Genomic DNA, 15,610 nt, shown 5'->3' on the forward strand with positions numbered 1-15,610 from the left:
CATCTCTCCTTCCAACCTTCTCACTGCGGGGTGGGGGAGGGGAAAGCCCCAAATCTTAAAAAAAAAAAAATCAAATTTGAATCTTAATTTAATCCACAACCTGCAGGCCATACAACCAGTTATTCTTGTTCCTTTGAATCATTTTCTGTTTTTCTTATTCTTCCCCCTCCCCCACCTTTGTTTATTCTCTTCTACCTGTTTTTGGTGGTTTCTTTTTTTTTGTTTCGTTTTTTGTTTTTTGTTTTTTGTTTTTTTAAGTTTATTTTGTTTTATTTTTGTTTCCCTTCCTCCCTTCTCACCTGATTCTGACCTCTCTTGATTTGGTGTGGTTCTTAACAGACAAGCCCGAAAGCTCTCTGGGCGCCAGCAGCCTCGTGGTGGTGGTGTGTTAAAACCTTTAAGCCTCTTGCTAGCGCTGCCTTCAGCTATGTGGGCTCAACAGTGAGCATTTTGAGAGTTTCATATTGATACGAGGCGGCTGGGGAAGGAGCTCTGTCTTTCTCTTTTAAACGCACACACACTCACACACACACATCACTGGGGGATGGGGGTGGTAGTGGTGGGAATGGGAGTGAAGGGCCGAGGAAACTGGATGGGAAAGTGAGGGACTAAGCCAAAAGAGCTTTTCAGTTCATCTCAATTTGGACAAAGCCACTTTTTGGCAAATAGATGCCACCGTCTGCAGGTGGCCGCCTCCATGCTGCTCTCGTATAATTTGGGCATGGTGGGGCATGGGTGTTTAGTAGGGGTTGGGGGAAGCAAGTAGAGAGTTCAGACTCTTAAATAAGTTGTTTGCCAGAGCAGGCTTCGATCTGGGCACTGTGAAGTGAGCGACCCACCCTGGGGGGCGCCACCGTAATTGTCCTCGGACCACTGGGCGTGCCACCTCTGTGGGACATCCCTTAGGTGACCTCAGCTTGGGTGTGAGCATTAGGTAACTCTCTCCGTTGGCATCTGTGCCCTCTATTCACAGATAACTCTCTTCCCTGTTTCTAGGAGAAAAAAAAAGTGCGTTCGCTACATACAAGGTGAAGGCAGCTGCCTCAGCCCACCCTCTTCAGATGGAAGCTTACTAGATTCGCCTCCCCCTTCCCCCAACCTGCTAGGCTCCCCTCCCCGAGACGCCAAGTCACAGACTGAGCAGACCCAGCCTCTGTCGCTGTCCCTGAAGCCCGACCCCCTGGCCCACCTGTCCATGATGCCTCCGCCACCCGCCCTCCTGCTCGCTGAGGCCACGCACAAGGCCTCCGCCCTCTGTCCCAACGGGGCCCTGGACCTGCCCCCAGCCGCTTTGCAGCCTGCCGCCCCCTCCTCATCAATTGCACAGCCGTCGACTTCTTCCTTACATTCCCACAGCTCCCTGGCCGGGACCCAGCCCCAGCCGCTGTCGCTCGTCACCAAGTCTTTAGAATAGCTTTAGCGTCGTGAACCCCAGCTGCTTTGTTTATGGTTTTGTTTCGCTTTTCTTAATTTGCCCCCCACCCCCACCTTGAAAGGTTTTGTTTTGTACTCTCTTAATTTTGTGCCATGTGGCTACATTAGTTGATGTTTATCGAGTTCATTGGTCAATATTTGACCCATTCTTATTTCAATTTCTCCTTTTAAATATGTAGATGAGAGAAGAACCTCATGATTCTACCAAAATTTTTATCAACAGCTGTTTAAAGTCTTTGTAGCGTTTAAAAAATATATATATATACATAACTGTTATGTAGTTCGGATAGCTTAGTTTTAAAAGACTGATTAAAAAACAAAAAGAAAAAAAAGCAATTTTGAAGCAGCCCTCCAGAAGGAGTTGGTTCTGTATTATTTGTATTAAATACGAGCTTGCGAACCAATCATTTTACATCTGGTTTTTAAACCGTAAGGGCACCACGAATGCAGTGCCGTTACTTTTTTTTTTTTTTTCTGTGTGAAACAACTTTTATTGTGATGTTACTTGTTATTGTTTAAATGTACAGAAACAAAGGGTAAAAATGTGTTAATATACCTTGTTCCATGGTGTTGTTCTTTTGGGGGGAGGGGACGCTACTCAACACTTAATAGAATCACAACGCTGTTGGGCCAGTAGTATTTATTGCTTTAGAGATTGCTTGTCGTACCTGTATGTCGTCCCTTTTTAAATATGTTTTCCTTTTTCTTGAAACTGTATAAAGTTTTTTTTCCCCTTAGCATAAGCATCTTATATATAACAACTCATTTGTACAAGGTTTTTAAGTTTATATATAAAATGTGTATATATATTTTTGTTTCCCCTTTTTGACTTTTTTTTTTTCTGTATGAAACCCAGATGTCACCAAATGGACATTAATAGTTGCATTAAGGATCAGTAGCATTAACAAAAGTTGCTTTAAAAGCCATTATGTAAAACAAGACTTGAAAATGAGTGAGGGAATTTTAGCGACACTGTCTGAGCAGCAGTGGGAACCATCTTCGTTTCCCCTTTGAACTCCCAGTGGGATGCCCTACCCTGCGCCCTTAGGACCCGGACTGACCGTGTGCAAAACTTTACGTGCCAAAATTCTCAGTGAATTTAGCTTTCTCCCTCTTTTTGATGCTGTAATTTTTGTTCATCATGTTTTGCTGTGATGTTACATAGGTAGATTTGTATGTAGTTTTAATGTCACCTATAACAAAATGTGTTTGGTAGCAGATTGTCCAGAAAGCATTTTAAATGAAGAGGTATAAACCCTTAAGGGCCAAAATTCTGTATATTAGATTACTCTTAAACGAAAAACCAGCTGCCGCTTTTATGTACACATATTACATACGAGTAGGCAGCAGACTTTAAAAATAAAAAAAACCTAGGCATGTTGATGTTGCAAAATGCTGTATAAAGCTGAAACCTGTTCATTCAGTGCCATTGTAGTTGACATGAAGCGATTGTAAAACTGTCTCCGATTTTTCTCTGGTTTATTAAAATGCTAACTATAACATTTTTTGTGAATACTTTGAATGTTTCCTAACAGTTGTGATGTTACTGTTCCGTTTTATGCTCTTATTCCAAGTTCATTTTTAATGGTTTGGAAGCCATTTTTGTAATGAATAAATGTTCATGCTGTACAGTATCTGTAGCATGCCATTCTGGATTAATAAAAGCAACTTAGTATGTGCAGATAAAGGCTGGTCACTTGTTTCTGTGATTTGGATTTTTATCTCTAGGGAAGCTGGACCTACCGTAATCAAGAAAAACATATTCCCAAGTTGGAACTTGACCATACAGTTAGTGTGTAGGTGATGACTTAGATACCAGAACGTGGTCTTGGACTCTTTTGAGGGGTTGATCCCCTCCCCTCCATCCTCGTGGCCCATTTGGTGTATCTGGTTTGCATAATGTGTCATTTGCAATGGAGATGATCAGTATCAAAGGGGATCCCTGGTGTGTGTCTTCTGTAGTATTTCACTGTGCCATTCCCAGTAGTTTGTTGCTGAAAGCAAAGCACAGTTACAGAGCAAATGTCACTTTTTGGGGGGCTATAAACCAGTTTCTCTGAAATATCCTACTCATCCTCTCACCGTAGCAAGCAGAAAGAATTTAATTCTGGTGAATGAGACTTAGTCCACCAAGAGTGCACTTAAGAAACCACATCCTTAGCAGTTAAGGATCATGGATGTGAAAGCATCCTAACCTCCAAGAGTTGCATCCTGGGAGAGATGCAAGGGTATCAAACTGCCCTTTCTCTAGCAGTGAGTGATTATTGAGTAAGCAGCTTTTTAGAAAATTGGATTAAGGTGATGCACTGAAAGGTGTGTGTGGGGCCGGGCGCGGTGGCTCACGCCTGTAATCCCAGCACTTTGGGAGGCCGAGGCGGGTGGATCACGAGGTCAGGAGATCGAGACCATCCTGGCTAACACAGTGAAACCCCGTCTCTACTAAAAATACTAAAAATTAGCCGGGCGTGGTGGCGGGCGCCTGTAGTCCCAGCTACTCGGGAGGCTGAGGCAGGAGAATGGCGTGAACCCAGGAGGCGGAGCTTGCAGTGAGCCGAGATCGCGCCACTGCACTCCAGCCTGGGTGACAGAGCGAGACTCCGTCTCAAAAAAAAAAAAAAGAAAGGTGTGTGTGGAAGGGCTTTGCTGTATGTGGGATCCAAGTGTTCTGGCTGTACCCTGGTAAGAGCCCAAGTTCATCACCATCACTGAGCAGGGGCCATGATACAGATCTTCCCTAAGGTTTCCCCTGGATTTCATTTCTCTTGCTGACTAGATGGATGGAGGGACACATTGTTCCATTTATCTAGGACATTTATACCTTCAAAGGATGACGATTTCAATGGGCATGGAACTGTTCGTGTTGCCGTTGTGGTTTCTTAAGGTGACCACAGTATCGCATCAAGGACTTAAGGGCCCCTCGGAAACTGCTTTGCTCAAGCAAGTTTTTGTTCTGTAAAATCTCGGCATTTTGTTTTTGCTTTGCTTTGTATTCCCAGGGAGGAGTGTTTCTGGTTGTCCTTCCTCATTTTATTTTGCACACTGGGCCGAGTGACCTTTGAAAACACAAATAAGAACAGTATCTGTTATTCGTGGCAGTGTGCCAAGCTGTTTATGTGCATTTTCTCATTTAATCCTAACACTACCACCTAAGGCAGACATTCTTCTCCTCCGCCACCCTCTGCTTCATTTTCTGAAAATGGATTTAGGAACTGAGGGTTTTAGGTGCCTTGTCTAAGGCCACACAGGAGGTGGTGGGGCTGGGATTTAAATTCAGATCTGACTCCGGGCCCCTGCTCTTAAATAAAGACGGTCCTTCCCCTCCAAAACAGAAGTGAGGGAACAGTCCTTTCAGAGGATTTCCTTGATTCCCCCACCTCCTCTGCCTCACACACTCGCTCACTCCCTTTCCTCTCTGGCTGTACTACAGAGTTAAGCTTACCTAAAAGCATTTTTGCTCTTCCTGCCTGGAAAACAACCCCTCATGCTTCAGGTCTTGACGAAGACATCCCTTTGTTGGGGGAGATGGTCCGGAGCCCCCGAGGGTTGCCTGTCTCCCTCTTGTGTGGTCTTTCAGGCCTCTGTCTTCTAGTCTCCTTTGAAAGTGGCTGTCGTCTGCTTAGGTCATTCCAGCCTCACCGTGTTTCTCAACCTCAGCACTCGTGACATTTTGGGCCAGATAATTGTTAGTTGTGGGGGTCTGACCTCTGCATTGTAGGATGTTATCAACACCCCTGGCCTCCACCCACTAGATAACCTGTCAGTGCTTGCCCCACCGCCAGTCATGACAGCCAGAAACGTCTCCAGACATCGCCAGATGTCTCCTGGGGGGCAAAATCACCCCCAGTTGAAAACCATTTCTCTAGAGAGCCCTCCAGGATGACAGGATTGTGGCTTTCGTGCCACTGCTGTATGCTAGGGTCTTGGTTTAGTGCCGGGCACACAGTGGGGTGCTTGATATACATTTTTTGAAGGAAAGAAGGAATGAGGTTGGCCAACTCAACACTCATATTTTAGGAAGCAGCAAAATGGAAACTCTCCATGAGCCTTCCAAATTTTGTGTTCTCACAACTTTCAGGGTGGTGGTGACCTTAATCCTTTCGGCCGTGCTGGGATGTAACCCACTGCCCTTGTTACAAAGGCCAGAAAAAGGGCAGGGGGTCAGTCCCTCTGCTGTCAGCCAGCCCAAGTGCCGATCTCTATAAAAATCAAAATGGGGGTCACCAAGTCACACGCTTACCTGCCTTACAACACCTGATTGGTACTTGGAGGATCCTTCCACCCAAGATGGAACTTCCTTTCCGCTAGGCCTGTGTTCTCAGCAGCCCAAGCTCTAGTCTTCCAAATGCCCAGCCAAGTCTTTGCCCTTTGGCACTTCCTCTCTCTCTCTGATTTCTTCTTACCTCAAGAGTTTCTTTTCAAACTCAGCATCTTCTAATTTCATCTGTAAGAGTGGATCTGCGGGTTTTTTTGTTACTAAGAGACCCTGAAACAACGTCTGGGAAACGATAACTCTCACTTTCCCAGCCACATCACTTTCGGCCTCTTACGGGGCTTAGCCAAAGATGTTTGCATATTAGTAGGGCGTATGTTTCCTGTGGCTGCCGTAATGAATCACCACAAATGTGGTGGTTTAAAACAACAGAAATTTGCTCTTGCACAGCCTTGCAAACCAGAAGTCTGAAATCAAAGTGGTGGCAGGGCCGAGCTTCCTCCAAGGCTCTGGAGGCTAATCTGTTCCGTGTCTGTTTCAGCTTCCAGTGGCTGCCTGTAATCCTTGGCACTCCGTGGATTGAAGCCACATCACTCCAATCTCTGCTTCCATCTTCACATTGCTTTCTCCTCTTGTCTGTCCCCAGACACCCTCTGCCTCTCTCTTACAAGGATACATGTTTTTGGATTTTGGGCCTACCTAGATAATCCTGGATAAATATCCCTTCTCTTTAGATCTTTCACTTAATCACATATTTTGCTATATAAAGCAATACATGTTTTAATAGGATTTGCATACGGACATATATTTTGGGGGGGGCACCATTCAGCCCACTACAGAATCATTTGCCAACTGCTGAGTCTTAGCACAGAAGCCTTGAGAATGGGCAGTTGTTCGTTCCACTATTGGTGGTGGTCTTGGATAGGCCCATGTGGAAAGCGATTTTTACAGTAGATGGCATTTCGTTTCAGATATTAAAAGGTTCGTTGTTTTTTTTTTTTTCATGATGATGTGGATTCACATAGGGTCAGAGAGCCTTGGACCTGGATGCAGGATTTCGAGAAAGTAAGTAGCTTGGAGCAGTGGAGTGAATCTGAGCTTGGAGGATCCCACATCTGACTCTCTCGCTGTGTGTCCTTGGGTAATTCCTTCATCTCTCTGAGTCTTTGTTTCTTCAGCTAACAAGTGATGATACTGGTGTTCATCTGGACAGATTTGTATGAGGGCTAAGATGCAAAGTTGCTAGACTAGTAGGTCATAGTGTTTATTGTTAATATAAAAGCCAAAGGCCAGTCTTCTATTTGTTTTCATTATTTCTTTTTTTTTTTTGGAGACGGAGTCTCATTCTGTCACCCAGGCTGGAGAGTGCATGGAGTGCAGTGGCACAATCGTGGCTCACTGTAATCTTCTCCTTCCAAATTCAAATGATTCTCCTGCCTCAGCCTCCTGAGTAGCTAGGACTACAGGTGTGTGCTACCACGCCCGGCCAATTTTTGCATTTTTAGTAGAGACGGGGTTTCACCACGTTGGCTGGGCTGGTCTTGAACTCCTGACCTCAGGTGATCTGCCCACCTCGGCCTCCCGAAGTGCTGGGATTATTGTTTTCATTATTTCTCTTTGGGATTCTGCTGGTTAGTCCAGCTCTTCACACCCAAGTAAGAGAATCACAAAGATCTAGATGCAGAAGACACATCTACATGACCCAGGGACAGACATTGTGACTCATCCACACTCATTCATTTTACCTGCAACTTAATGGCCTTAGGAAAATGACTTCTAGTCTCTGGGGAGCCACAGCCCTGTCTGGGTTGCTTTTTGTGATATAGAAATGCGGCATAGAAACGTGTTTTCAATTAAAGCCCTTTGCAAAGAAATTGAGGAGTAGCCTAAAAGCCTCTCGTGAACGGTGCCTGAGGCAAGTGTTGCAAACCAGAGCTGGGAATCATGAATGAACAGGGCCATAGATTGGGTTTTCGAAAGGATTCCTATCTGAGGTTGGCTTCTTTGTCTCCCATTCCATATCTGGTTCCGCACTCCCAGGCACCTGGCCATCGGGGAGGCCTGCCGTGAACTCTGGCCTGTGTCCGATGGGCAACACTGGTGAGTTCTGGCTCTGAAGCTGGGTTTTTAAAAGCTAGCACCTCGTGGATACACTTGATGGGAGCTGTAAGCACTTTCATTCATTCAGTGACCATTTCTTGGGCACCTGCTTACACCAGGGACTATTCTAGGAACTGGCATGTAAGTCTGGGTGAAGCCAGCTTGGTCTCCAGTTTTCCTGGGTTTATTTCTGCACCATCTTATAGGCTGGAGTTTTTAAGGAAAGGGAACACCAACATTCCTGAGGCCTGGACAAGCCGCTCACCTAGAAAGACATTTTATGTAAGGATAATAACAATAGAAATTGCTAAAAACTCGACTTGCATTTCTCTTTTAATACTCATGGGGATGGAAATTGCTTTTATGTTCATTTTACAGATGTAGAAAGTGACACTAAGAGGAGTTAAGTTGCTTCCCCAAAAGCACATATCTGGGAAGCAAAGAGCCTAAGATTTGAACCCAGGCAGCCTGACTTAGGAGCCTGCATAGCTAAATACCATGTTATATTTCTTATTATAAAGATGGCTCATCGGGGTAACTAGGGAGAGGTGGAGGGTAGAGCCAATTTGATCCACGGCCTTGTGAGAGGGTATTGCTATGGGACCACCAGGCACTCTTTCTCCCTGTCAGTGCACAGAAGTTTCTTACTCTGGTATCTGTGCATGTAATAATAATAACAACAGTTGATAATTATATAAATCAAGCATTTTGGACTCAGCACTAAAAGCTATATGATCCTGGAACTGGAAGAAAATTAGAAGTATAGATTCTAAGTTGTATATGCATATTATATAGTGTTTTTCAGATTGTGGCTTGCAATCTATCCATAGGTCAGGAGATAGATTTTGTGGAATAAGACCAATATTTTTAAAAAATAAGATTGAATGGGCCGGGTGTGGTGGCTCATGTCTATAATCCCAGCACTTTGGGAGGCCAAGCTGAGTGGATCACTTGAGGTCAGGAGTTGAAGACCAGCCTGGCCAACATGGTAAAACCCCATATCTACTAAAAATATAAAAATTTAGCTGGGCATTGTGGCGAATGCCTGTAGTCCCAGCTACTTGGGAGCCTGAGGCACAAGAATCGCTTGAATCTGGAAGGTGGAGGTTGCACTGAGCCGAGATCACAACACTGCACTCCAGCCTGGGCAACACCACAAGACTCCATCTCAAAAAAAAAAAAAAAAGAAAGATGGAATGAAATAGAAAATATGGAAGACAGAATATATTGCTGTATGTGTGTACTGTATTTTGTAAAATCTTTCTTACTGTGGTTAGGGTAAGAAAGTTTAGAAGCCAAGTCCGAACATTAATATTAGCCTTCATAAATTGAATATAATAGTTTCAATATATAAAATGCAGTATGCACAGTGTATAAAATTCAGTTAATGGACTAAAGTTTATTGATGGGCATTTATTAAGTGTTACACCAGTATTTCCCAAAACGGGCTCTATGGGGCACTTAAACCCCATGACGTCTTCTTTGGCAAATCTGTTTGGGTAACATCTCATACTTTGCCTCCTCTTAGAGTTTCAGAATGCTCATTCATTTATAAGGCTTTATGAAAGTCTGCCAAAAAGGACCCTCTTTCACTTTACCTATCATATTTCCCAAATGTAATTGACCATAGAAAACTTTTTTGAGTGGGTAATACTTATTAATTTCCTTCTGAATTAATGTTCCTTGGAGTGCATCTTCAGAAATATAATGCTTTACATGTATATTAGATGTCTTAATTCTCTTAACAACAATATGTTGTAGTATTATTCCCAATTTTCAGGTTATAAAACTGGGGTGTAAGTTAAATAGCTGCCATTTATTAAATACTAATTATATGCCAAGTGTATTTGTCAGCTATTTCTGCAATAATGCTGTTAATACATGATCTCAAAACTCAGTTGCTTACAAGAGCAAGCATTTCTTCTCTTGCCATTTGGTCTGGGAATCGGCTGTGACTCTCATGCGATTAGCTGAGCTTGGCACCAGGCTAAGTTGGGTTCAGGTCTGTTGAACACGTGTCTTTTTCAGAGACTAGTGGCTACCCAGGGCATGTCCCTATAGTTACGGCAGAAACATATGCGTTTTCTTAAGGACTCAGTTTGAAACTGGCACATGGTCAATTCCAACCACATTCCATTGGCCAAAACATGGCCCAGCTGCACATCAATAGGTTGGAAAAATATACTCTGCCGATATTTAAAGGAACAATACAATCAAATGGCAAAGGACATGGTTGTATAATTCTAGTATAGGGAAGAATAACTGGGCACAAAAATAATACAATTTGCCAAGGATGGCATGAATTACTTATTAGCTCCTTTAATTTGTATAAGAATTGGTTGAGGTAGGTATAGTTATTGCCCCCCTTTTATACACAAGTAAACTGAGGCTGAGAGATTTCAACCTTCTTGCACTGGCAAGAGCCTCCAATGGAATGTTGAATAGGAGTGGTGATAACGGCTTCCTTGACTTTTTTCTGAACTCAGAGAAAAATCATTCATTGTTTTTCTATTAAGTATAGTGTTAGCTGTATGTTTTTGTAGATACATTTTACCAAGTTAGGAAAATTCCTTTTTCCAGGATCTTGGCTCACTATAACCTCTGCCTCCTGAGTTCAAGCAATTCTCCTGCCTCAGCCTCCCAAGTAGCTGGGCTTACAGGCGCCTGCCACCACACCCAGCTAATTTTTGTATTTTTAGTAGAGATGGAGTTTCACCATGTTGGCCAGGCTGGTCTCGAACTCCTGACCTCAAGTGATCTGCCTGCTTCAGCCTCCCAAAGTGCTGGGATTACAGGCGTGAGCCACTGCGTCCAGCCTGAAAAATTCTTTGCTAGCTTTAGTTTGCTGAAAGTATCTACCATCAGCTTATCTTAAAAGTGAAAAAGGCAAGCCACGGTCTAGAAGAAAATGTTTGTAATACATTTATCTGACAAAGGACTAATACCGAGAGATAAAAAGCATTCCTAAAAATCAAAAGAAAAGATCGCTCAACCGATTAAAAATGGGCAAAAAGCAAAGCAAAACTGAAAAACAGAACTAGGTAATTCACAAAAGGGAATTACCAAAACATATCCAAATGGGATATGTTTTACCTTAGATGAACACAGCAGCTTCATTCATAATGGCCAAAAACTGGACATGAGCTGCCTGCCCACCAGTGGTAGAAAGGATGAATAAATTGTGGTTGTCGTACAATAGATGAGTAGTTCTCATCCAGTGCCCTCAGGATTCCTCTGGATTTTTCTCATAGATTATATATGCTCCATTCTGCTGAAATGATAAAGCTGATATTGGATGAATAAGGGAAACAAAAGGCCTCTAGGTTGTGTGTGTCACATAGAACCAGTAACTAAACACAGGAGCTATGACTGCCATGTGGTCTATCAAGTGGGGCCCAAGCAGGAAGGCACCATGGCTAAGCCATGAAACAAGCCTTTTGAAAAAAAGATTTAATGCCCCGTATTCACTTGATTTATGGAATTATGAAGGATTCAGGTTAAGCAATGTTAACTTCCTCTGGATTCTAAAGGTAGTGCTGGTTGCTTCTTAAAATAAAACCAAACAAGCTATGTGGTGCCCACCCCCTCACCCACATTCCTGTTAGCTTTATGAGACCAACTATGGCAAGAAATTCTCAGTGAAAAATGTAGATGCAATGGGGCTTCTGGAATGGCCTCTAAGAATAAATAATAATAAAACAGATTAAATTCCTACTAATAACTGTTTCAGATAACACTCTGCTAGAAATTGCCCTCGTGTCTATTTGCTTTACAGGGTGCAAGGGTTGACGGGAGGGTAGAAATAAAGAATCCTGGGCATGTTACTGAGATTTGAGCTTGTTTCTGGTGTCAGGATATGGAGGGAACTCACACAGGTTCTGGGGCTCCTTGTTTAGTCCCCCTCCCCCGGGGCCTCAGAATGCCCAACGAGGATGTGCGGATACATCTAAGTCTTATCTTGCTGAGTAGAAATTCCAGGAGGCCTTTGTAGAAAAAATCATGTGCTCTCAATAGAATCTGACCGCCTAGTCCTTAAGAGCTGGAAAGAAGGACCAGAGGAAACTGAAGCCCAGAGAGGGCACCCCGGGAGTGTCTTGCCTGAAGCCACACAGCTGGGTGCTGGCTGGATCTCGGCTAGATGCCATGATTCCTTGTAATCTAGATCAGGGATCTTTCTCCTAACTACCTGTTGCTTCAAATTCTCTACTGGCTCGCTTTGATGTGGGGAATGCTAACCCTGCTGCCAGCTGTAAGACTTGTTCCCGATCCTGGGTGATTTTCAGGTTTGGAGACACCAATGCAAAATGAAGGGCTTGAGTGTGAAGCTCCTGGAAATCCAGCCACCACCTGCTAGCAGTGCCTCCAATGTGCCAGGCACCATACGTGGCTCCCAGGCATCTGGGGCAGCATGCATTATTTTATTTGTTCTTCACCCAAATACTGTGATGTAAGTCTTCCTACTCCCGTTGTCATGGGAAGCAGTGAAGTGACGTGTTCAGGATGGGTCAGCCAAAAAGTGGCAGATCTGGGATTAAAATTAGGTGTGTGACTACAGAGTTGTTGTTTTTTTTTCCCCCACTTACCCTGTGAATAAGAATCTTAAGAAGAAACTGAGTCCCCAACATTTCTCGGAATCTTGGGAAACTCCGTAAGGGTTAGGCTAGACAGGGACATTTGTCTGCTTGGTAGAAACAGAGCTGTCCCATTGGGAACCTAATGTCCTGTGGCTTCCACATCCTGGGTTCGGGGGCTGTGTGGAGGAAGATGCAAGTGGCCAGCCACCAGGCTAAGGGGGCCTGGCTGCTTCTCCTTCCCCTGGTCCCAGGAACCATGGCCTCACCCAGCAGCCCAGCTGTAGTGGGCAATGGGGCAAGATCACCACCCAGGCCAGCATTGGTGCAAACTGCGATGGCTGACCCCTGAGGCCAGGTGGGTGCAGGATGGACGTCCGTAATTACCAGGGCCCCATATTTGGGGGTTCCTTTTGGCAGCCCCCTGAGGTAATTCTTAGAAGACTCTTTTGGTGCCTCAAGGCCAGTGTAGGGCATCGGAGGTGGAGGCTTGGCCTTTGGAGTGGACAGCCCGGCCCTCTGCAAGGCTGTCTCTGTTTTCGTCAGGAAGGGGCTCTGCCCACCACACGGCATCCTCCCACCCGGCCCTCCCCTCCGCCCCCTCCACCTTATATAATGGCACATTATACAACATCGCAAAGCAGGTGGTATTTTTAAAGACAGCAAGTGAGCATTTTTTTGGCCTAAATTTGGGAATGAAACAGATGGATTTTTAAGACTCTGGGCATTTCCTATGAATAGTAACCGTTGTTCTCCTCTGCTTTTAAACACCAGTTTCAAGATCACCTCCGGCAACCAATCAGCACTCTGTTATTTAATTATAACAAAATTCTTAGCCCTGTCTGCTGCTGCTCGGACAAGTGGGGGGCACTGGATCAATTTCTGGAGCCAGACAGACTTGCCAACAACAATTTTCCTTTTCCCAAGGGGCCTCGGAGGCCTGGAGTGGGTCCCAGGTTCCTCCTCTCCAGCCTGCTCAATGTGGGCTCCCTGACAGCGAGTTTGAAAGGGTTATAGAGAGGCAGATAAAGGCCGTGCTTGTTGCAGCCTTCCCTGACAGGGCCGACCCCCACGCCAGTGAGCTCATGCCTGCCTCATTATGGCTGGTGCCAGATTTTTTCCATTAACAGGTAATTGAGTAGAAACTAAAATAAGCGAAGTTTGTTTCATCCCTTGGATTTTCTTGCTGGGATTTGAAAGAAAAACACTTTAGCATCGTTAGTGGAGGAGTGTCCTTGAAAACGTATTTATGTTTTCCAAGTGATTTGTCGCTTGGTAGGTGTAATTAGCCTGTCCCCGGCCTCTCCCTTCTTGTTTTTATTCTTTAAGGGCCACAGTGTTCAGCGAATAGGAGCTGGTTTCCTGGGCCCTTTGCTGTCAGACACCCTGTTTTAAGAGTGGATAGGTTAGGTATGCTCGCCGTAGATAACTAGCTTTTCTCTCTGCTCGCTCTTTCGCTCAAGTGCACACGCACCTGGAGAATCAGCAGGGGCCTGTGGGTCACGCAGCCTCAGGTGCTACCTTTGAGGCCCTGCTCGCCCCTCCTGGATGGTGCCTGCCTCCCTCCACCTTTGCACCAGGTAGATGGCTGAGGGGCAGAGGGGCTTTCTCTCACTGTATCTCTCTGCAGCTATCTTCCTGTGTGCCCAGTCCCAGGTTTTAATTTCACAGCTTCGTCTTCCAGGAGCAGATGCTGAGGACTGACGGCGCCTGTCTCAGCTCTGGCTTGTGTTCCATTTCATGGAGATTCCCCATCACTGCCCAGCCTCAAATTCCCCATGAAGTCCGGAGCTTCAGGTGAGTTTGTGAGAAACAGGGAGAGAAGGAGGGAGATGGGGCAGGCGTGGGGGCATGGTCTCCACACTTGGGAGTTTTCATTTCACCTGGAGCACCCGAGCATCTTGTTTCCATTGTGAACCCCACTGAGATTCTGGTAAGTGCTCATGACTGTCACCCCAAAGAAAATGTAGATTCTTGGACACAAACAGCATGCCGCATATGTTTTCCGTCATTTCATGAGCTCCAGGGTAAGAATCACTGCACTAGCCATGCAGGGCAGATGAATCAGTGTCATTAAAGCAAGTTGTTTCCCCCCCCCCTCCCCCACCCTCAGAATGATCCACTCTTTCACACACCTGATAGAGAGGTCTTTCTAAGGGAAAGAAGCCTCCAGAAATTTGCGACTTTCTGGTAAACAAAAACTTAGTTCATCTGACTGCATTCATTTAGTATGAAACCCATAATAATTATTGTTACTGAATATTCATATGTCCCTGCTTTGTGCCCCACAGGGTGCCTTTACAACGAGGATAAGATCCTTGCTGGCCTAAAGCGAACATTCCAGTAGTGGGGCTTACGGACAGACAATAAGGATCACACAAAAGGGCGTAGATTTCAGTAAATGCCTCAGGGAGGTAAACACCTGAGCAGTAACCTCCAGGGGTCAAGAAGGCCTCTCAAGGAGATGCTATCTTACCTGAGGCCTGAAACATGAGTTCTCTCTCTGCTCAAAGTTAGGGTCCTGCAGCCATCCCCCTTACACCCTCACATCACAGTGCTCAGGCCTTTAAATACGTCTCATTGGATCCTCATGGCCTCCAAAGCTTTGGTAGAGACCCCATTTCACAGATGTGGATACTGAGGCCTGGAGCCACCTGTCTGAGGCATGGGAGTAAGGAACCAGAACTGGAGCTGGGCCTCTCAGATCCCCAAGCCTGTGTTCTTCCTTTTTTAAAAAAATAGCTCTATGGAAGTATAATTTAGATACCAGAAAACTCATTTGTTTGAAGCGTACAACTCAATGACTTTTAGGAAATTTACAGAGTTGTGCAACCATCACCACAATTCAAGTTTAGAACATTTTCATCACCCCAAAACCTCCGTTTTGCTCAGCTGTAGTCACTCCCTGTTCCCACGCCCAGCCCCAGGCAGCTGCTAATCTACTTCCCTCCTCTGCGGATTTGGCTTTTTGCACATTGTATGTACATGGAATCATACGACACATGGTCTTTTGTGTCTGGCTTCTTTTACTCAGCACAGTGTCTCAAACATTTTTTCATTATCATCCACTCCTTCCCCAAGGAGAAAAATGAAATGTAATTTAAATTCTCCTTAAAGACAGAAATTAAATACCAAGAAACATGAGTTTGTCCGGTAGGCTTGAGCTTTGGAGGGCTACAAACCACTGTAATATCTAAGGATATATATATATATATATATATATATATATATTTATATTTATATATATAAATATATTTTGGTCTCTAAGAACCAATTTTCTCCCCCTTAGGGGAAA

The 15,610-nt window shown here is 44.7% G+C and overlaps 1 protein-coding gene across 49 annotated transcripts in view; it reads left to right on the forward strand.

The window, feature by feature from the left end:
• TCF7L2 (transcription factor 7 like 2) overlaps nucleotides 1-3,121 on the forward strand; it is a 217,662-nt gene extending 214,541 nt beyond the window's left edge. For 48 of the 49 annotated variants that reach the window (XM_031015252.3, XM_055352144.2, XM_055352156.2 and 45 more), the window contains one exon: nucleotides 997-3,121. In XM_031015252.3, coding sequence (XP_030871112.1) covers nucleotides 997-1,076 — 80 coding nt within the window. In that variant the 3' untranslated portion in view covers nucleotides 1,077-3,121. The remainder of the gene's footprint in view (nucleotides 1-996) is intronic. The other variant, XM_063710508.1, reaches the window with a different exon arrangement.
• Nucleotides 3,122-15,610: the final 12,489 nt, after the last annotated feature.

Source organism: Gorilla gorilla, chromosome 8 (genome assembly GCF_029281585.2).
Source record: "Gorilla gorilla gorilla isolate KB3781 chromosome 8, NHGRI_mGorGor1-v2.1_pri, whole genome shotgun sequence".
In the NCBI taxonomy this organism is placed as follows: domain Eukaryota; kingdom Metazoa; phylum Chordata; class Mammalia; order Primates; family Hominidae; genus Gorilla; species Gorilla gorilla.